Source organism: Haliotis asinina, chromosome 10, assembly GCF_037392515.1.
Source record: "Haliotis asinina isolate JCU_RB_2024 chromosome 10, JCU_Hal_asi_v2, whole genome shotgun sequence".
NCBI classification, from domain to species: domain Eukaryota; kingdom Metazoa; phylum Mollusca; class Gastropoda; order Lepetellida; family Haliotidae; genus Haliotis; species Haliotis asinina.
Genome location: NC_090289.1, coordinates 55445901 through 55469153, shown reverse-complemented (window position 1 = coordinate 55469153; position 23253 = coordinate 55445901). Strand labels below are relative to the sequence as shown.

General features: G+C 40.4%; 1 protein-coding gene across 1 annotated transcript; it reads right to left on the bottom strand.

The window, feature by feature from the left end:
- Positions 1-11187: 11187 nt before the first annotated feature.
- LOC137298535 (homeobox protein Dlx1a-like) lies at positions 11188-22182 on the bottom strand. Its single transcript, XM_067830834.1, has 3 exons — positions 21763-22182; positions 19697-19878; positions 11188-12705 (listed from the first exon to the last, which is right to left on the bottom strand). The coding sequence occupies exons 1-3, from the start codon at positions 22049-22051 to the stop codon at positions 12325-12327; spliced, it is 852 nt and encodes a 283-aa protein (XP_067686935.1). The 5' UTR covers positions 22052-22182; the 3' UTR covers positions 11188-12324.
- Positions 22183-23253: the final 1071 nt, after the last annotated feature.

The following is a 23253-nucleotide window of genomic DNA, read 5'->3' as shown; positions in this document are numbered from 1 at the left end:
AGGTGATTAATGATTTTCGCTCTAAAACGATTCCCGATCTGACTCGAAAGAACTTCTGCTCTGATGAACGGAACACAACACGAACATGTCACAGTCAGTAGAGGTGCCCTTGCCACACCACCTGTGTTACAACAACAACAACAATTATGCTTGCAAAAATATATTCGTGTCATATTTCCGAAATATGTTTTATGCTGAAACTGGTAATGCTGTATTTATTTAACAAATGTTTTTGTGTGTGAAAAAACATACCCGTGTGTGTTTCTGTAGGGTAGGGCACCTTGCACCGTCTTCACTGCTACATGCATGGACAGCGGTACTGGCACTGGGACTGGGGTATTTAGGCCGACAGCACCGAAACATTGCGTATCTTCAGTTGAATAGAGTCTGTCCTTTAACAAGAATTATCACATGTCGGATAACACCTCATCTGCTGTTTCTTCATCTTTTATTGCTGTCAAAGGGGCCATTTTACAAAATTCTGAAGAAAAGTTGCATGTTTAAAATAAACCTTCCATCGTAAATATACTGTGGTGATGGAGTCGAGTAAAATATGTGCATATCGTGTTTCCTCGGGATGAACATTATCAAGTACATTGTATATCCATTTTATATGAACTGTCCTGGTTAATGTATTACAAGCGACAAGGGATTTCATGAAACAGGTTGAAGGCATTTGTAAACAAAGAATTATTTACAACCACAAGTGTCATTTTACAAATGTCGCTAGCATCAAAGCACTGTTGTATACAGGTTGAGTATTAATGGTGACAAGAGTGGTCCCGGGGGAACTCACCCTGTTCCAACACTGGGCAAGCGCCAACTTGTATCCACGAGTTAAAACCTATGTTACAAGCACGGGTAATTAAAACCCAGCGTTGTAATAAATGTCAAACAACGTTCTTCTTGTCCTGTTCTCACCATTAAACAATTACAGAATCTTGCCGCTTTAAAAGGCTTGATGTGTTGTGGAGTGTTGTTAATATCAACACCTTGCTGGTCGCAGTGACACCCGAGCCTGCTCTATCTGCGGTGTCTCTGAGCGCTCCCGGGGGACGGGGAGATAACATCTCAGGGCGACAGCATGTCGATCCCATTGTCGGGTCACAATAGCAGGACAAGGCCAGGGTGTTGGTCACTGTGTCCCCAGGCCACTTGTAGACGTGGACATTGGTCAGAGGTGTTACCCTTCAAAGAGTCTGTGAACTTATGGTGGTTATATTTCACTTTCGAGTCATTTATTGGTGGCTTGAAATTTGTTAAGCATTAATCTATTAATATACACGGCTTTATCATCTTAGATGTGTGAGTGTTACCACATTTTCTTCTTTTGATCACTTTTACAGCATATAATACTAACCCACTAGGCAAAAGAAAGTATACACTTTATAAAATTGGATCACAGCTTTAATAAGGTGAAAACAGTCACCGAAACCCTGCAAACACAAGATCAACTACTGAATGACATCATCATCTCGCACACCGTCCCTGTTTGTGTCGTTGTAACCATCTTCAAACAAGAGGGAATCACTTGTTTTTCTTTTTCCTTCGGCATACATCATGAAAATTCCAACACATTTGAATAAAGTCATATCCTGTACATATAGTCTGACTGGTCACATTTGTTTTCAAGAAGCATATTGGTATTGAAATACAAAACCGCAATAACTGATTACAATCCCGATTACATTGATTATAGTCTTGGACACAGGCTTGAGTTGTAATTGTCCTATAGAAACTTAATCACTTGGGTTATTTTTCAGATTGATTGTTTTGTATCTGTCTTGAAATACTATGAGTTGTGTGAGATGCTAAAAGTTGTTAAGCTACTCCTTACACTAAACAAAACTATGATGTGTTGTTGACGTAAAGAATACCCAGTCCCTAATAACATCCACACCCACACCCACACCCACACCCACACCCACACCCACACCCACACCCATACCCCTCCCAAGTATTAAATCTCTAACCACATAGCTGGTATAGACAGAGAAGAGACGGACTTTGACTGGGGAAGATCATACTGTATTTCATGTACAGCCAGCATGACCACAACCAGGGGTACATGTTATATTTGTATATAACCAGGTTATCAATGTTTGGTTAGTATTGGCCATTGGTCTAAATGTTACAGACAACTTGAAACGCTGTATAACATTTCCTCCCGTATATGACCAGGGTTTACATGTTATAATTTGCATGACCCAGGGTATAAAGCTTCCGTTTCCATACAGCCAATGTTTGAACACCATGTAGCTTGAGCTGTGGATGTTTGAACCGTATATGGACAAATTCGCACAACAGGCTTCTTCAAACGGAGAATGAATGTAACTGTTGTATGGAACATTGGTATTATAGGTGTTTTGAATCTCGACATAATTGTTCCGTCTCTAAAGGACCAGAATATAAATAATATAACTGCCCCATCCGCATGCAGACATGTTCTCTAAGTAAATAACAACTTCAGCCAGACTGTACAATAGCTGTACATGCTATAGGGGTATTTCTCCAGGTATAAGATTACAATTGTGTTAAACCACCAGATTCTGTAAACACATTTAAATGCTAGCTAAACAAATGGCAAGGAATTTTGCATGTATAAACGTCTGGGGTGTCTATGCACGAGGTTCAGGGCTAATAAATGTAACAGGGAAAAGTTAGCAAACAAATGTTTTCAATTTGTGCTAATGTTAAACCTGTATAATCAGAGAAAACATTATTCTTATGTACAACTAGGGTATCAATGTAATGTATGTGTACAGCGTAAATGTATTAGTGTGTGTACAACATATATCTAATGTCTCTTTTCTCTTATATGGGGATAGGTCCGTAAAACTGGTATATTTGTATATCGGGGTATAACTGTAATATCTGGACAAACTCTCTGGTGTAACTATTATTTATGTGCAGTCAGGATGCAACCGATGTATCTGTCTGGGTTAAACATTTATACATGTACAGTTAAGACAACGCTGTCATACTGTGGGTATACACACTTTATTTGTAAGTTAGGGTATAAATGATATACATGTATACCACCAGGTTATAAATGATAAATCTGTATACAACCGGGGTACAGATAGCATTTCAGTGTGCAAGGTTATAAATGGTATATCTGCGAACAATCTAGTTATAAATAGTATTTCTGTGTGCAACCAGTGTATAAATGGTAACCTGTGGGAGGCCAGATTATAAAATATCATATCTGTGTACAACCGGGTTATAAATAATATGTCTTCGTACAACCAGGTTATAAATGGTATATCTGTGAACAAGCAGGTAAAAATGGTATATCTGTGTACAACCAGGTAAAATGGTATAGCTGTGTACAACCAGAGTATATATGCTTTATTCAGTGCACGCCCAGATTATCAATGGTATGTCTGTGTACAAGCAGGTTATAAATGGTATATCTGTGTACAACTAGGTAAAAATGGTATATCTGTGTACAACCATAGTATATATGCATTATTCAGTGCACGGCCAGATTATAAATGGTATATCTGTGTACAAGCAGGTTATAAATGGTATATCTGTGTACGACCAAGTTTGTAACGGAAGGAAACACTACAAAGCAGAGTAGTGTTGAAGAGGCCAGGTACAAAGCTAACTTCACTTTCACTCACATGTTGAAATAACTGGTTCGCTTTTCAAGTGGTGACGACCTCCTGAAATGAAGATATAATTTGTACGGTGACCCGGGTAGTGTGAGGATAGGTAGCGAGGGGTACCCATGGAGGGGCGCCCTGAACTCACTGTACACAGACCACTCTCCGGCTGAGGGGGGCTCACCACCGCTGGTTTATAGGCTAGCAACATCATTAAGGGTATACAAGTAGCAATGAGCGACAAATCGGCACGACAAATATTGGTTTTAGTTCATTGTCGGAGTTAAATGGGTCCTCGTTGAGCGAGCATTGAAGAGCTTGTCATGGCCCTGTCATAGGGCGGTGCTCCCAGTAGCGTCAGCGTGAAAGAAGAGGGAAAATGCCTCACAGTTGCTCGTTTTTGCCGACCTATTGTGCAGCCCAAGCTCCATTGTGTTGTAGTAGCCTTCATAAACTAGCGCATAAAAGTCGACGTACTAGAACTCTATAGAGTGGAAAAAGCGTCCAACCGAACAGGCAAGGCGGCGAACAGTGTTTCCATCGTCCCACTGTGAGCGATAGGTTAGATGCAACAGTGTTAGGTTAGGACGGACAGGATGAGGCCCACACGAGGACCATGGGATCACGTACCGTGACGACCAGTGTAGGAGAGAAAAGCTGACAATCACGGCTTTTCTTACTCTCTGCGGGGCTGAAGAGTTCTTGGAGGGGGAACAATGTCCCTAGTCCCGTGTGTCAGTACGGTGGTACAGCCAGGCTGCTATAGAATAGCTTGGATCCACCCACTTCTCAGCCATGGCTCCGTTCAGTCGCCGAGCCTCGAATCGCTTCGAGCGGAATTAATCGAACGAAACGAGGGCATAATGTAGTTAATTTCATGTCGCTCCTTCCCTACCGATAGTAGTACACTCACTCGCATTCAGAGCTCCACTGCCCCTCGTCTCTGGGTTTAGAAAACTCCGACAATGCCGCTCACTTGTAGAAGATTCGGGCTTTGTTTCCTAATACCCGTTTGAGAAAAGCATTTGGAAGATTTCGAAGTAGCGTGCGCCCCGCTACGCAAGGGCCCCGACCGTCTTTTAGGGTAATTGTATCATGCTACTTAGATCCCACAATTCAAATGAGTTGACAAATTTGTTTTGGTTATTTTTCTTTGTGGTAAAATTGGAAAATTTGTGTGATTTGAAATGACGAATTGACTACTTTGATTAATACAATGTTGTTTTTGTGAAGGTAGTAAAGGAAGATTGCTTACCACCTCTCCCGATGTCCACAAATCTTATGTTCACACAGACGAGTCAGCGAACTCGGTTGTTAATTACAATCAATTTGTGACATTGATGAATCTCAGGAATTAGCCTGGTCCCTTCTCTGTCAATGGTTGCAGAATTTCTGCAAGAACGTTAAATGATTAAAACATATTTCATAATGTTAATTGCGAGTTAGCGCCGAACTGAAGACGAACTGAAGATACTCATGACTGCTATACCCTATCATGTCAGGGTACTTGGACAAGAATACCCATACGAATGCCCATACTAATTGTTTAGTATTAGATTTTCATAATTTGTACAGACGGATCATTCATTCATAAGAATGAAAATATTTTTGAATGAAAGTCTTAGTGTGTGGAAGACGCTTTGCCAATATGGTCAGTAGATACTCAGTGGTCAGCAGAAATCGGACATAATTTGGAACCAGTATCTGTGGACCAACCACAGACGTTTTAGATTCACAACCACCAGCATTAGTGTCAAACTGAGTTCACTGACTGAACTGTTCCGAATAAATCAAAATCATATGTTAATGAAAAACTATTATGTTCATACACACAGTGGCCATCAGTCAGGACAGATGCCACAATAAGAACTATCACAGATATGACATGCTTCACGGAAGGAAAGTTATATGTGACTCAGTCGTCTTGTGTTTCAAGGATAGAGTTCGTTCAGTATCTTGACAATGTTTGTGGATGTGTATCAGTAACATCTATTAAACATATGATAATATGACCACCCGGTCATTACATATTAAATAATATTGTCTTACCTTATATACACACTATCTGACTTTCAGGTGACAGAGGGTAAGATGGTAGACATGGATATTTGCCTCAAGTCCACGTTTCCCTAAATCCCCTCACAATTGAGGGATTAAACTTGAAGCATGCTAACGTGTTATCATTCTGCAATTAAAGAAACTACATCACAGCGTCAAGGTATCATATTCAAACCAATGAATGCATGTCTGACAGGTTTGTGCCAGACTGTCTTGGTACAGATGTAGTAACACTCAGACAGACAGTCGCACACAGACACAGACATATCTGTTATACATGGGCAATGATGTGTGTAAGATGTGTATAAAGATGCGCTCCACATATCAGTGGCATTAACAACATAGCCAAGTACCACCGCAGTGTGGTATTTCAAACTGGACACCGTCTCCTTTACACAAACAGTTCCTTGTTCCATTATAGGGGTTGCCTGGTAATAATTCCAAATTCAGATAGTTGTTATAGTCAACTTTTCTCACAGAAATTTGGGACTCCCGACGAGGTTCAACACACAATCACGGCTGAAGAATATTTTAAATGTACGGACCTGAACAAGCAGGAGACACATTGTGATTGAAATCAGTTTTGTCCGTCTTTCTGTACTGTTTTCGTTTCATTTATGAAAACTCTGTAAAAATTGTTCATATTCAAATATTAGACAACTGTAATACTACAGGATAGGGCGCATGCCGTCTCTGTGAAAAAGTCAAAGTTTTGAATTTTAATCATCCCCTGTGTCCCCTGCGACACGTTCAAAGTGATGACAATCAACGCGTTAAGTACGTATCCTGACATGACAAAATACGCGATTATTGTTTAAAATAGGCTTACAGGAAAAGCTCAAATAGCTTTGAACGTTATTGTTCATAAAAATATTAGAATTTCCTAAAACTTTGTATTGTTCATTTCATAGAAAAGATGTATAAAAACCAAGAAAATAAATGACAAAAATCAACAAAATCTAAACCAACGCATTAGTCTGATGTAAGTAATGATTTATTGTGATGCATACATGATGTCTCATCCAAATTTATGAACATTTATGATAATTAATATAACAATTTCAGAACATTATTTTACTTTCAGCTGTTTGCACTCCTAAGCCCTGTTTTTATTGTATTGTTCTAATTTGAAGTCCAGTTTTAGAGATGTATGCTTGCACATCAAATGAAACACCGAGAGCAAGTGGGGCTGGTCTACGTTAACGTTCGTCACGTACCCCACGTGCACTTGTTTCACTGTTCCAACTGCTGCACTTATCCCCTTGGAATACAAACCAATAATACGACTTGAATCTATGATCTTTGTTCAACAAGCTGAATAAACTTTTGAGATTTAAATTGTCAGTTGGCAAGGTAAAATTATGAGGGTTCGCAATTTTAATTTTACTTGATTTGGTTTACGTTTTTGGTTTACTTCATCGGTATGTTTTCACTGCACACAGACTATGTGTAAAACAATTAAATGTTTTCGTATGGCCCAAACATTGCTGATGTGACGATGCATTTTAACTCACTCACTCAGGGCTTTAATGTTCTTAATTATACAAAAGCGGTCAACATAATATTGTCTTTTCTTTCATTTGACAAGGAAAAGATAATCAATTTGGCAATAGCACTTGAACAGGTTGTAGAGATTTCTTGTAAATATGGAAAGTTTTTTTTTTTGTTCGATTTGAATTAAAAGCAACTGGATATTCTCTCGTGAGAATACTACAGTTCTACATTTTGTGGCGGTATTGTTAGAGAATGCATGTGGAATATGGGTAACATGTCCAAGTTTAGACATGCCGTTTATACTTTCAAAAGTAATTATACTGTGTATTTCAGGAATATATTTCGTTCCTTTCACCTCGATTATGAGGGTACAGAAGCGAGGTATTAGCACATTAATGACTATTTCACACCGGCAGCAGCATTGAGCCTCCAAACCATTCAACTTCAATAAGCTTTGTCCCAGTGTTCAGCCGATATCGGTCAGCAGTTGGTGACCATAGCGTGATTCCAGTGCGGAACATGGAAACTTTCTCAACAATCACAACCAGATTGAAGATTCTAAGCTTTGATATTTGCTCAATGCAGAGATTAAACATTGAGAGATTCCTTTGAACCCGCTACGTGTTTGTCCCGTCAGCCATGTTTGCAAATCTAATTATCCTCTATTATCTGCCGCCATTTACACGCTAGTGTAGCCCAGGCTTTAAGAGGCCCATCGCAGATATATGATGCGCCGTGTTCAGTTATAAAGTCATTAAGTATAATTTACTGCAAAATCGAAGCCTCGGCGCACTGAAAGTTAAAACCTCATGGCTGGAATAATGAATCACAATCGCTATGCCGTCTGTTTTAAGTCATGTTTGCCTGCGCGAGCCAATCAAGAGCCTATGGAAGGGTCTTGCATAGTAAGGTAGCAATTTCCAATCGATCCAGCAGCTAATTTAGCCAAGTATCCGGCAGATAATTTTACCTCTCCGTTCCTAACGTATAATAATTGCCAAATATCACAAAATGTCCTTTTTTCCTATAGCTTGGCCCCTGGATTCAGAAAGACAAATGATGTGCTTCTCATCGACCCTGAGTTGAGTTTTCTGACATAACTGGCGATGTGGCGGAGAGACCAGGAGATGAAAGAGAGCGCTCACGGAATGGGCAACTTTGAGGAATCACCTCGTCTTGCCAAATCCATTATTCTGGGAGTCAGCGTGACAGATATCTCAGAATAGCTTCATCAAAACACATTAACAGAGATAAAGATTGATCGTCAAAATGTTCATTTGCATGTGTCAGGACAGTTTGATAGTTGACGAGTTTAAAAGCGTTTGCCTCTACCATCTACAGCCGACAGATTCATACAACTTACATGTTAAACGGGATAAATCATGCAGAATCTTTGGCTTGCTTGACCACCAGAAGGTCGTGTTAACGCATTACGGGTATAGCTCAGTTATCATAAGATGATTATACTGGCAAATAAGAAAGACAACCCCCGTTCCATATTCACAAGAACGTTCTGCCGAAGGCACACTCGATTGCCCAAACCAGACTTTATCGTGAGCAAGTGTTTGTTAATCCAATCAAAGTTGTTTCTAAAGTAAGATCGGCGTCTACCTCGACTAGGAGAGGAAGCTTTGTGATCATACATATTAACTTGTATCCAGAAATTCGTTAAGGATTCATTTCCGGTTTCATATGAAGCTCATTAATATTCATAGAATTCTCCTTATTGATATGGTATTTATCTGAAACTGGTATTTATCGTGGTTAATCACAACACGTGCTTGTGTATCAATGAAGATATCGCTCTGAGAGGAATCTTAATAGTGAAAAATCGCAGTAACATTTATTCATTGAATTCTTCATTCAAACTAACCCTCCTCGGTATACGCTGTCCCGTCTTACAGAGTTTAGAATTTGGCTACTTCCCTAGGAAATGGCAAACTACAACTACAGATACATTAAAACACATCGGGAGCTATGCATTTAGCAATAATGTGTTGGTTTATCATAGAAAATTCTTTTCATTCCTTCCATGTTATTCGAGAGTCATAAACAAACTTCGCTAATTCGTGTAAGTTCCACAATCTCTGTCCACACAGACGTATATTTCAGTAATATTCCTTACGTTTTAGCCACGTTGACAAAAGGTAACACTTCAGAACCTGTCCACACATTTTCAAGGGTTTAGCAATATTCCCTAACTTCAGACCATCAATTACTATGGTCTGGCCATACTTTGGAACCTTTGGACACATGTTCAACACTTAAGCAATTTTCCTTTAATTCTGGTCACAATTTCAACAGTTTACCACTTTTCCGTAAATTCTGACATAATCGCAACAGCTGTGCAATATACGGTACCCACTCCCCACACCATCGCACACTCCAGCAATGCCTCGTAACATCATATTCCTACATTGTTGTATTTACCATAATATAGCAAAACAATAGCTCTTCACCTCTGTCCAATACTACATATAATACAACATATACTACACATAATAAAACGTCTTTTTCGTAACACCAAACAAAATCATTGTTCTAACACCCTTTCTTAATCGCCATAAGAATAGCAATATTCACCAGCCCATGTCTATACCCCATGTAGTACAACAATATAAATACATGAATACAGTTTCTGTATCGCCAGGCAATATAGTTCCACACAATCTTATGAAGGACATAGGAGAGAAATACCTTGAGGATAATGTAATTCGTCAGAGAGAAAGTCCGATATGTTATGGCGTTTTACACTTCCTTAATGCGACGGGGTTTTCTTTGCCTATGTCACAGATGTAACACCATTTATCTGAATATATTATGTTTCTGTTGCTATGTACAACTGCATGAGACCTGTCAGACGGACACGCAATGCTTTCCGTAAGTATTGAAGCAAACAAATATAATTACATATCAAAGCTGGAGTTTCTGTTTTGTTAACGTCTTCCTTTGTCCCAGTTATTTTATTTACCACCTCTCGTAAAAAGAAGCGACAAGCCGTTTTCGACATCAAGAATAAATTTCTGCTAAAATTAAGTAAATATAAAAACTAATTTTACTTCGTGTTTGTTTAGAATTCCACGACAAGTAAAAACAAAGGTCTTCGGGTGTATCACCAGTTCTATCACACTCACTGCCTCCCCACTTCATGATTTGTTACATGCGTTCATAAATCTAAGAAATGCAAGTTTTACAAATAAAAAGTTATTTATACCACATATATTTAGTAGCTCGTATTTTGTACTTTCAACTAAAGCTGCTGTTTTCAAAATAAACAAGCAAGTAAAATTCGTTTAAATTTGCTATTTGAATTCGGCGTATTTCTTTAACATGCTCAGATACTCTTAAACTTTCTTCCAGAATTGTGGGGTAAACAGTACTGTGAAGTGCGGCGACTGATTCACTTCTCTGTAGTGGTTGTTGAGTAGACAGTACATGTAACCAATGTGACCGAATCCCATCTTACAGAATGATCTATCAACATTAATGTTATTGACAAACAAAATCAACTGGACCAGGGACAACCAGCTAGTTCAAGGCTGTGAAATAATGATGCAACAACGTAGTGCCTTAATAAAGTAATTATCCCTTACCAAGAACAGAAACGTTCTTGCTCAAATGTTTGTTGAAAGATTTGAGATTATATTCGCTCCGGAATGTACGCCAGATAGAAGCGCATGTTCATTAATTTCACTCAGTATATAACCTGTCGATTTGTTCAAATGCTTTTTGCAACGCGACATAACGATGTAAAATAAACTATCTACACAGTGGAGATGCACTCGGAAATCATTTGTGTGTAATGACTGTTAGTAAATATCCCTCAAGTGGATACTGTACACATATCTTAGGCACACTATGTTTAAAAGTCAGTCCGTAAATGTAGCGGGAGATATCAGTCTGGGGACTAGATATCCTTTACCCGGTTCACAGAAACATACCTCCAATATGTACATTAATGGCGTTCGCCAGATTCCTGATTTCGCGATTTCATGCACAGTGAAAAACAACATGATTTAGAAGATTTTCATTCATAATTTTTTTATTTTAGCACAGTGCGATGTGGCTTTGCCTGCACTCTCTCACATGTCCACTCAAACGTCACTGGACAGCGGACGAACAGACAGATACACAATATATTAAAACACAAGAACCAATGTCACTCTAGACTCTAATCCACATTAGTTTAAAATCTACTGTACATAATTTACATTAGTTAAATCCAAACCACAACAGCTTCTATAATCAAATGCGCCGGGCAAATGACAGAACGCAACATATGTTTGAGACATCTCACAAAAAAAAAAGAAAAAAGTAATACACGGATTAGCCCCAGAGCTCAGAGGCGAGCCTGGCTTTCCCTGTCTCTATGAGGTAAAACACACTACATGTATAGACATAGGGTTAGCCTATCTGCTACTCGGCTTCCAACAACGTCGCCGTTCTTACAGTGTCACAGTCGCCGTCACTAGCAACAGATAGAAAGCAAAACCACTTGCCTTGGGAGATGTGAACCCTGAGATGTCCAAGCAAATTAAAGATAATATCTTGTGCCCGGATGAATGCATTTATATTGTTGGGGATGAGTTCCCTAGCCATCCCTTATTGTCACAGAGCAAAGGGTACGAGATAGGGATCATGAGACTTGTCCATTTGGGTGAGAGTCAGGGTTGAAACGCACCGCCCGGCGTACAGGCCAGTCGGGGTTTGGTTTTTGCACTTGCGTCCCGGGTATGATCAGTTGAGCACAATGGTCCTGTCCGTCCATGTCCACCGCCCTCCGGCCAATTAACTCGCCTGCAGCAGGACAATGCTGGCCGTGGGGGCACTACATGGTTTACACCCACTTGGGCTGGCCATCTTTGTTGTCGTGGCAAGAGATTCGTGTGAGTTTGTGCTGGGGTCCTTTCTGGTGGTGGCGCAGTAAAAAGTCTATACTGTCAGTAATGAGTGACCTTCCCTATATTGTGGAAGGGTGTCACTGCCCCAGGCACACAGTCTTCTCTGACGCTGATGACATGCCGCCCACACCACGTAATTCAAGTCTAAGATGACGTCACAACACCAAGTGTACCCCTGCTTGACAGGGGCCAGCCCATACAGTGCCCACTTACACCGTGGTCATAGTCTAATTAAATACTCCCAATATTGCAGGTGCGCGTTATGTGAGAAGAGACTGTTGGGAGTTCATGTTGTTGTGCGCGTACCAGGAGTAGTGAGACATGGACATGTAGGAATTCGTTGATGGGTTATTGTTACTTAAATCAGACCAGGTACACACTGGTTGGGGACTCATGGACGACGAGACGGGAAGTAGGGGTTGTGGCTGTTGACCTTGACCTTGCGCTGCTGACTGTTGTGGTGTTTGGGGTTGAGCTGGAGGTAGCTCGGCCGGCTGAGGTTGGGCCTGGGGTTGAGGTTGTTGCTGTGGCACTGGTGATGTCTGTGGCTGTGGCTGCTGTGGCTGGGGAGGGGTTGAGTTCGGGTTCTGTTTCATCAGCTTCTTGTACTTGGAACGCCTATTTTGAAACCAGATCTTGACCTGGAAGAGAAGCAACAACAGTTAAGACACAAAATCAAACTCCGAAAAAATTTTTCTGCGAACAAACACGATTCCTGAGGTCGAATTGGCTGCTTGTGCTGTTTGCAAATATAAAGTTTTGCTCATCAAGTTGATATAACCTGCAGCAATGTCTAAAGATACTCAGCGTTTAGTTTCCTGTCCAGCAAAGGATAGTTCCAGAGCGGATCGGATACCCACGAGCCTCCGCCAACACCATATTTATCATGACAAACACGATGAAACTATGTCCACACAGTTGAATAAACTAGCACGCAGTAAGATTGGGCATCTATCCAGGTTACAGTTTAGAAAACACACCCGATTCTTCAATGTTACTATGGTTATTCTATCATGACCTTGCATATGTAAAACAGTTGTGTGGAAGAACTGGATGTTGCTTAACGCTTGTCTTATCGCTTATATATCTGTAAACAAAAGGCACCCCCTTGTGGTTCTATATAGCTGTCATGTCCAGAACAATCGATCCTCTGGTGTTTTGCTTGATACAACTGGTTAACCTTTATCTTGTGAACATAGTATGGTGGGTTATTGTGAACGGCAAGGCTTGTGTGTGGAAGTGATATCTTTGTGTCTAATATCTGCGGACAATGACAGATCCCTGTAATAGTAGGGTAGACGAAATATCTAGGACCTGTGTGGATGGGTATCTCCCCACAATAACCCCCAGACCTATAATGGTAGGGTAGGACCCAGCCTGACCGCGGGGACGTCGATACCCAGGACAAAGCCATCGTTGGAATCCGCGTCCTCTAACCCCTACCCCCTACTGCTCTATCGGCCGAACATCGGTGAATCAGCCCCAACACAGGCTCGAGACGTAACTAACCCTACATAGTGAAAGCTGGCGAAGGGAAGTCGCAGCACACATGTCATGAAGGTCATCGTAAATTCCACCTCCCCCCACCCCACCTCCCCCCTACACCCTTTGCCGTGACATGCTGCTCGAGTTACACGACCACATAGTTCGACTATCGATGACATCGATCTAGCTTCCACAACACGACTTACTCGATATCGGCCAATAAATATTGTTTAATATGTGTTTTGGGGTGTATTCAAACACAGGTCATGTTAACTGCAACAATATGAAAGGATCAAGTCTTCATCAACTTCTTGTACATATTTGTATTGGATACTTCTTGTATAGAGGTTTTTTAACATGATATCGATAGTATTAATGTACACGTGATACGCGATTGACGGTAGGTGCGTATATAGGTAGCCACGCACTGTCAACTGCCACCTCAACACAAGACGTTACCAGTGGTGTTTACCCGCGGTATTAGCCCTCATTATCAACGATAATGATAATCTTAGAGAAGTTTAGTAACACGATTCTCCTCTCTTTCACAAATAAAAACCTGTTCAAAATTCACTGAGGCTTGCCACTTGGCTTCACAGATGTTTTCAAATACTCGCAAGCTCATTATTAGCCATTCAGAAAGTGACATCTTGTGTCAGGCTTTCTTTGTGGGGTAGTTGAAAACCTTGTCTGTTTATTACTTTTCATGTAATATCATCACTTTAATGGTCAAATGATAGGGGTAACCTTACAAATTACACATCTTAACCCCCGTGAAAGCTCGACTAGCAAAATCAGTCTTCAAAGACGTCCTATCCTACCCCACTCATACTACACTACATCAACACATTTGGCGGCGAGTGAGGTCGTTTTACAAATGTATAAGCCGAGGTTATAAGAATCTTAACTGCCCATGTAGACATGGTGGCTCTAAATGGGTGGTCGCGGGGGTACAAACCTAGGCATCGATACATGTACATGCTCAGTTCTCAATAAGGCAGTAGGTTAGTCGGGAGGCTTATGTTCTCCATGCACAAAGCACCGGTTTGATTCCACGCTTGAGTTGGCAATGTAAGGCTAACTATCCACCTGCTGCTGTTCTGAGTTCGACAACTCAACTCCCGGTCCATACAGTTATCAGTAGCCTCCATATGGGAATCGTACAATAATTTCAGTTCATGTAATATTTTAAAACAAACTTCAACATTAACCGGTCTACAAATGATTTTAACATGATTTACTAAAAAATGTACACTATTATGTTAAAGTTGAATTAATGCTCCGTAATAACCCACTCCTTTCGACCCTCAGAAACCACCACTGTGAACCCAAGCAAATTTCTATTTTCCTCACCACAGGGGCTGAATCTACTCCGTTGGCTACATGAGGCGGGTGTAGGGGAGGGAGACGGGGGAAGCTTGGCTAATGAATCCTATTAAATGTGACGAGAAGCGCTTGTGACATGTCCTATTGGGGTTCTGACACCCATAGCATTGCTTGTATACTCGAGGGTTAGGGGAACTACGCTCGCTACACCACAATCCCCACCCTCTGTTGTCGACATCAGGGGCCTTACAAATATGTTCAAATAATTCACAAGACATTTCTGTCTAATTTCGCTTTGAATCAAACAAATACTTTGCTTTTAATATTTTAATGTAGCTTTTCAATTTTAAACAGAGGCTGCCTTTCGAACCGTTTGGTTTCTACAGTCAACTTGAAGTATGACACGAATCTAATTGATATTAATATATATTATTTACATAGTCAGGTAGTGATATGTATCGTGCATTTAACACCCTTACACACAGAACAGTGTATATTTGTTGATCCAAACCCCTATTGTGGTGAAGTACTTTGAAGTAGTAAGCGGAAAGTGGCGCTTGAGGCCGTGTATCTCGAGACGAAACAACATGATTGTATCTGCCTCGTGGCCAACCCAGCCTTTACGTGCACGCTTCTAATACCTGAAATCAAAAGTTTTACTTTTCTTATCCTTTGGATCACATAGTCCCGGCGCCTCAAGGCCCGAAACTCACGTGCAAACACGACCGACAAAAACATATCAGCCAATCAGAATAGCGATTAGCCAGATTAGCGTAATCAAAAGATCTCCGCTAATTTGCACACTTGTTGAGTCGGGGTGTTACACAATGGCTTGTGACGAGTGTTGGGGTGTCTAGCGACTCAGCTGAGATCGTGTGCGCCCTGATCTGCTAGGCGCATTGTCAACAACTGAGTACCTCAATGAGAGACGCAGGGGGCCCGAGGAAAGACAATACTCTGCTGATATGTGAAGAATTTCCCAGACTTGATCAAACATATTCTCTATCTACCCGCTGTTGATAGCGGTTCTCTCGTCACAGATCTCAGTCCTTCCTTATCGATCTAGCTTAAATTATCACTTTCTTTTGACTGATATATCAACATTCCTAACATATTCTGAAATGTTCACATTCTTCTTACATCGGCTAAATTAAAAATAACACATTTCCAACCTTTGTACTGTCGATCATCAAGTCTAAATTTGGAAAATATATCGATAATGTTTTGGCAGATCGGTTCCCAATCTGCAAAGTACTTGGTACAAAAATAGTACACTGGCGCTAACACGAAACCAAACATTTATCACTTCTGCTGGCCCGAAGCATGTGCAATATCTTGCAGCGGTCCCGCGGGCAAGCTGAGAAACCAGCCCTGACGTGCGTAATTTCTTTATTGAACGTAATCTGATTTGCAAATATTACCAATCGGAATTTGCAGTGTGTGCTTCAAACACAATGAATATTTAATCAAGGAAATGTTTTGACAGGAGCATCACATCAAGGTGTTTTCATTTTGCCTTTCACACGCGTCAATTTGTTATAGAATAAGATCAAGTTTGTTTATAAATATTTGTATGTTTGTAGATTCCGCTATTATGTTAACATAAAGAACAAACTAAACAATTCCAATTGGTTAAACTATCAGAAATGTTACGGATTACATTTTCAAATTAATACATATTTCAAAGTTCCGGTCAAAGTGTTGGCAAATTATTATTGAAGCAGCAATAGACTGATACGGTAACACTGCGTTGCGGGTGGGTCTCCCAGCGCCATACCCGGACCGAGACTCACAGACTGGGTCATACATATCGTGACTGTGCGTCATTGCAGAAAAAAAATCACTTTTATGACAAAGAAGTAAACTTAGTTGTTTAAAACTTTAAAAGGGGTAACGCTAGCGGAAAGCAGTAGTGAACTGATTGTTTTCACTGAACATAAAACACTGATCAGAAACATAATGCCCACCACCTGCCAGTTGCATGCTGAACCACCGCCATGTTGTCCCACACTGGTAACGTTTCGAGAAAATACGCTTGTACAAAACCGGAGGCGGCTTTCGCATCTATTCCCACTGAAGCATCAAAGAAAACCGAAACGGTCCATTTTGGCCAAGTAGACGGCTACACGCGAGGGCCGATGTTGTGGATTAGGGACAATTTGCTACAAACTGAAAGAAAAGCTATTCCATTACAATCTAACTCTGAACATTTGGTCACGCTGAGATTCAACCGTGTGTTAATGTGTTTGTATATGTAACTATTTAATAATTGTTTGCGACAGGAATATATTCTAAAACTAAACAACCACCGAAAACAGCATTGAGTAAAGACGAAGTGCTGAGGAAAGAACTATTTAATAATTATTTGCGACAGGAGTAGATTCTAAAACTGAACAGCCACCGAAAACAGCATTGAGGAAAGACGAAGTGCTGAAGAATGAATGATGACGAAGTATTGTTTAGCAGTCTCTGCTTTCGGACAGAAGTATACTTTTGTGTGTGCTGTTTGATATAAAGTGAGTTCCTTTTATTTCCTAAAGAAAAGCTATAATAGAAACTTCCAATAACCCAGCATGTTCCCGAACCAGCTGGTTGATTTCAACGTAGATTAGTTTGAATAGGGCCGACGATCTGTTTATAGCAATGATAACACAAATACGAGACTTTGCCTTCTGTTTGCAAATCAGAAACATAGGTTCAAATGTTGAACTGTTGATATTTAAATCTATTCGTTGGGTAGATGTGAAAGAAATGGCCATGGTCTACCGGCAGAAGGTTTGTAAAGATCGCTGCAGAATGAATGCTATCACACTAATCTATAGCGTTATTTATAGAAAAACCCAAAGTCCTGTTTCGTTCGCTCCAACGAACTAAGAAAACCAGTGATGAATGTATTGTGATTTGAATTGTATGAAGAAAAAAAGTATTTTCAAACTGTTTTAATGAATATATTCGGTCTGCTTATTTTGTGGGTTCACTGTGGAAGTTTGTGATGGTTAACTTGCGTACAGCTCTATGACCATAGTCAGATGGGAATATTAAAACTGTAGTCGTCACTGACTCATTCTATACACGTAACTGATTTTATGGTTTTCTGTAAAGAAAATATTCAGCAAATCCAGCTAACAATTCTTCAGTTTGTTACTGAATTTTCCTTACAAGTCCAACTATTTTGTTTTGTGTACTGATGCAAAATAATAAACACAATTTAGTTATGTCGGTCTGCTCTTTACTTTTTTATACGAAAAAGGTAAAAATCTGGTAAAAAGCAAGTTGTCGCCGTGTGACAATTAACGTCAATTGTGCGTCTCCCCGGAATGCCACACACTTCATTAACAGCCGGGGATGCGCGTGACATGGACTATCGATTGTACAACTTGATACTCTGCCGGTAATGTTGAACGCTACACCGTCAAAACAATTAAATTGTGTTAGAAGTGTCTTTGAGGCGTTTGGAAAAGGGATAATAAATTAACAATTAGCTGTGTAGGGTTACACTGTTGAATTGACTATGTCAGTAGAAATCAAAACACAAAATGGCTTTAATCTGAATAAAGGAGCGAGGGTCACCTAGGTGTTACTGTATCCACGGTGGCACTTCGGGCGCGTAGGTTTCAATAACAAAGGCCCAAAATGGGTATTGCGAATTTGAGACGCAATATTATACTATTTAATTATAAACCCATTGCAGTAACTGCTCATTTCTCAATGAAATTCTGACGATATAAACGAACTGAACGAAATCAAATAAATAAATAAATAAATAAATAAATAAATAAATAAATAAATAAATAAATAAATAAATAAATAAATAAATAAATAAATAAATAAATTACCCACATACATATTTGAGACTGGAAGTCATGTGTCATCCCCCTTGCCAACCCCCCAAACCCAACAAAGTACACCTGATCCTCCTCCAAATCATCACCTGTTTATTATCGTACCCCTGATCCAAGGTCGGATTAAAAGTGTGAAACTCAACGAGACATGCCATGTCTACCCAGTCAAAAAACTTTCTGTGTTATACTTCTCCCCACAGTTTCTGACAAGGTGGGAATTCCAACTGCTGTCTAGGTCCGGCACATGGGAGGTAGTAGAGTACGTCTGTGACAAACGCCTACCCGAGGGGTCAGTGCTTCCTTTAAATGTGACACCGGGCTGAGAGATAGAATCAGGACCCCTCTGATGAAATGCTAGCGGGTTCAAGCCCTATTTACGTAGGGTAGCGTAAATACTAGTGAAGTGTAAGTATAGCTGTCTTTGACAGTGACGCAACGCATCAGGTGAGATCTCGCGGTCCCTCAGACTCGACCTGAGTCTAACACTGTTAGTTTGATCTTCAACTAGCTTGCTACTTCCGTATCGACCGGTCGCGAAATAGCACAAAATAATGTTTAATTCGCTCCTATTCCAGTTATTATTTTGAACACTACAATTTAGACAAAAATCAATGGCGTTTCGTGGCCTGTTATTTGTTGATGAAAGATTTCGTAAATATAGCCTCATTTGTTGTCCCTAAGTGCGCTGTCTTGTCAAATAAATTAAGCAGGCAATGCTAAAACACCTAATCACACACTATTATGAAATTTTAAGCCTCGGCGTTGGAGAAAATTGCGTATAATCAAGGCAAATTTTGATGTTGACAAAACTAATACTTTGCTCCAATCAAATATGTTAAATGTCCCCTCTAACAGTAGAAAATGATTCCTTTGCAAAAATTGGTCAATTTTGTCGAAGTATATAAGCGTGTCTGTGGGGCAGGCGGGCCGCCAGAGCGAAGGTCTGAGGGAGAAGGGCTGCAGGGACGGATCGACTTACCTGTGTTTGTGTCAGCCCGAGGGATGCTGCCAGTTCGGCCCTCTCCGGTAGGGCCAAGTACTGGGTGCGCTGAAACCGGCGGTTTAGCTGCTGAAGCTGAAGACTGGAGTAGATCGTGCGGGGTTTCCTCATCTTTTTACCTTTACCATTTATCCTCAGTTGGTCGTCCATCTGTGGTTTTTCTGTGGAGAGGATACATGTTTTTTTATTCATGGGAGTACCGTGGGACAATACTGCGTGGATTGTGTGTCCGACTTTAAGGAGTTCGTTTACTGGATGTTGCCATAACCACCTCAGTATATCGTGTCTTCATGGAAACGATATTTGTTACGGTTCGAGCATTAAACCTTTTCTTTGTGGACGTTATTTCATTGTTTTAATTACCATGCCACCATCTATCGCCATTCTGCTGTGTGACTTGGGAAAATATTAAATATCTACCTACTTAACACGGCATTTATTACTTCTAACAGAGACGACATGGCGTAGTTCTTTTTACAGAGCTGCAAAATTCTAGGTGAATGAAAACATACACTTATCTGGTGGCTGATGGTGGTTAAGATGAAAGACACAAGAAGTGGTTATTTTATGGTGATGAATTTAATACGTTTTGTAATTCTGTGAATCAATGTTTGGAGTGTTTCGACAACGCTTTCCCGTTAAGTTACGTTTTGATAACGGTCGCAATGGTTTATATATCATTCTGTTTACAAACGATATCTTTCTTTTGTTGGGAAGTTTCCCTTATCATTTAATACAGTCGTTGTTTTAAAGACAGCGAATACGTTGAATAACTCGTCATATTTAATGGAGAGCAACTAAACAGTAGTTCGGTCTAACTTGACAGCATATCGCTGAATTATTTTCATGCTAGCCTGATACGGGATGGAAATTGGTTTATTTCATTCCCATTTCATTTGGAGAGATTTTCATATTTTATTCAAACTTAACATTAAGTTAATCTCCGTATGTACACGACGGAGAAGGGATGCTTATTGAACATTATTGAACCAGAAATCCTCAGCAACAGAGCTTGAACACATTACAATTTTTCGATCGTTTTCCTTTCCGTTAAAGATATTCTCATTTTCTCTTTGAAATAACATTTTCGCTATTTCCCTCGGACAAGCTCTATAAACTATAGCTACATACATGACAACTTCGAATTATCTCTGGAAGACATGCATATTTATTTCACGTGGAATACACTCCGACTATTATTTGTAATATTCCCGATACCCAGGGCTACATGACATCAGTATAATGGATCTTTCAACAGACATTTCCTCAACGTTTAGCCACTATTAGCCAGTGTGATATGCAACACACTGGCTGAGTAATCGACCAAAACAAAATTTAGATGATGCTCCGACTCGCATGAAGGCGCGGAATCATCTTCAGCTGAAACCGACACGGACAATTCTGGCGACATTTGTACTGAAAATATGTACCCGACCTTTTATCGTTTATTCATAGCAATCAATGCCTATTGCCCTAGTATATTATTGTCATGTTGAGTAGATATTTCTCCATTGTTTGGCGCTGATGCATGTCGTACCTTCATGAAGCGAAATGCCTTTTACATGATGCAGCGCGAGACGGGGTCTTGTCAAATCACGTTGTGTTTTCACCACTAGAAATATCCTGTGCAATGTACTTGCTCATAACCCAGCCTCCATGTAAACAGTTTTTGAAATTGTATACTAAGTGTCTATTGTTGTCCCGATGGTAAATTGTCGGAAGGCTACACCGTGAGCTAAATCTCCCGGCCTACTGAGTTGTCGTGTTCTGTACTATTTTGATGTTGTTGTAATTATTAGAAGGTTGCCGTGATCATTAAGACACAAACATAATTACTTAATCATTTTCCGATTTACGGATGACATATAATGGGTTTTAATGGCCGTCCTGTGTAGCGATTCGCCTAAACTTGACATGTAAACACAGCGTTTAGAAACACAAATTGTCTTGAAGTTCCGTGCATACGGGCCATGCAGGGCTGCTCGGTGTACACGATTTATATAGTTATGATTACAACTAAACGGTTACAACGTTACAGTACTCACCATCCCTGGGAGGCGAAGGTGTCTGGTAGGGTGACATCGAGAACGGGTGGCTGGTGGGAGGGTTGTACGAAGTAGGAGCCATACTGTTCATTGGAAACGGGTACGCTAGAGGTCTGGTCGGTTGAGATGTGAAAACATCGTGCTGCGAATGTTGAGGAGGGTAGCCCGATCGGATGGGGTACGCTGGGTGCCCCATTGATGGAGGCATCTGCTGTTGTAGTTCCATGAAGGCAGACTTGCCTACCATTTCTTGCTCCAGACCGTCCATTGCACCCGCCATGTTCAACATCGTGTCTACTTCAGTGTTATTAGGGGTAATTTTGAGATAAATATGGCCTGTCCGCCGATCACTATCCCTGTATACTGCTAGTCCTTAGTTCCTCAAACTACCACTTAAATCAGCCAAGTTGGCCCCCAAAATATACCAATACATACTCCCGACCACCCTAGCCCCGCCTCCAAAGCGCTGTGATTGGTTGCCGGTAACGAGAGCTGTCAATCACGGGTTTGGAAGACGGCTCGAGCGGTGAGTGGAGCGATGCGACTATGAAACACAAGGCGATGGGCGCGCTATTATGACGGTGAGCGGAGACTGTAAGAGGCTTAGAAGACCGTCCCGCCGATCGAGTCCCCGAGCTTGCTACAATTTCACCGATCGGCTACCGGCAGACAAGCTTAGCCAACCTTACCACGGACTGACGGAGTGTTCTTTTACTAAAACAATTGTTCCTGTTCAACCTGATTTCCAATCTCGTCGAGCGGGAGACAATGGTTAATCTTAAACTTGTTAAAGTGGTTTTCAAAATCAAAACATTGTCAAGTGATGGCGGAGGGGAGAGGGTGTTGATCTGTCGATCGTGATCAGGACGTCTTAGATGAACAGGCGCCAGGTCTTCTGATCTGTCACATTTAGGCGTCTACGCGTTTGTCACAAAACCACTTATACATTGTACGAACTCAAGACATGGTTCTGCAAACTTTCTTAGAAACAAATAATCACATCAATGCCTTCAATAATATCGAAGCCATGGCATTAAAAACGTTAAGTATATTTATATTCTATTCATTTACACAAAACCGCATCATAGTATTACAATTATAAAACTATTACAAACAATTTCATGACGTTTTATAACTGAACACTTGCAAACAATCTATTCATTATACAATGCCTTCCACATAGCACGGGCTTATTGTAAATGTCTCAGGACATTGAATATTTATATCTTTCCTTTTATGAAATATGCGATAATTATATTGTTGTTATTTTAATTATTAATTTTTGAAGTCTTCAGTTATTACAAAGCATTTCGGTTGTGGTGAAGCAAGGCAACACCGCAATATCCGAGTTTCAAGTGGCATCAGTTTCGAATTTTAATCTGTGGTTTTTTCCCTGTTCTTATTTGATTATCCCGATAACTTCTATAAATTATCCAGCAAACTTGCTAACAATACGGTAATGTTTACATCCCACAATCAGTCCCGCGTTAC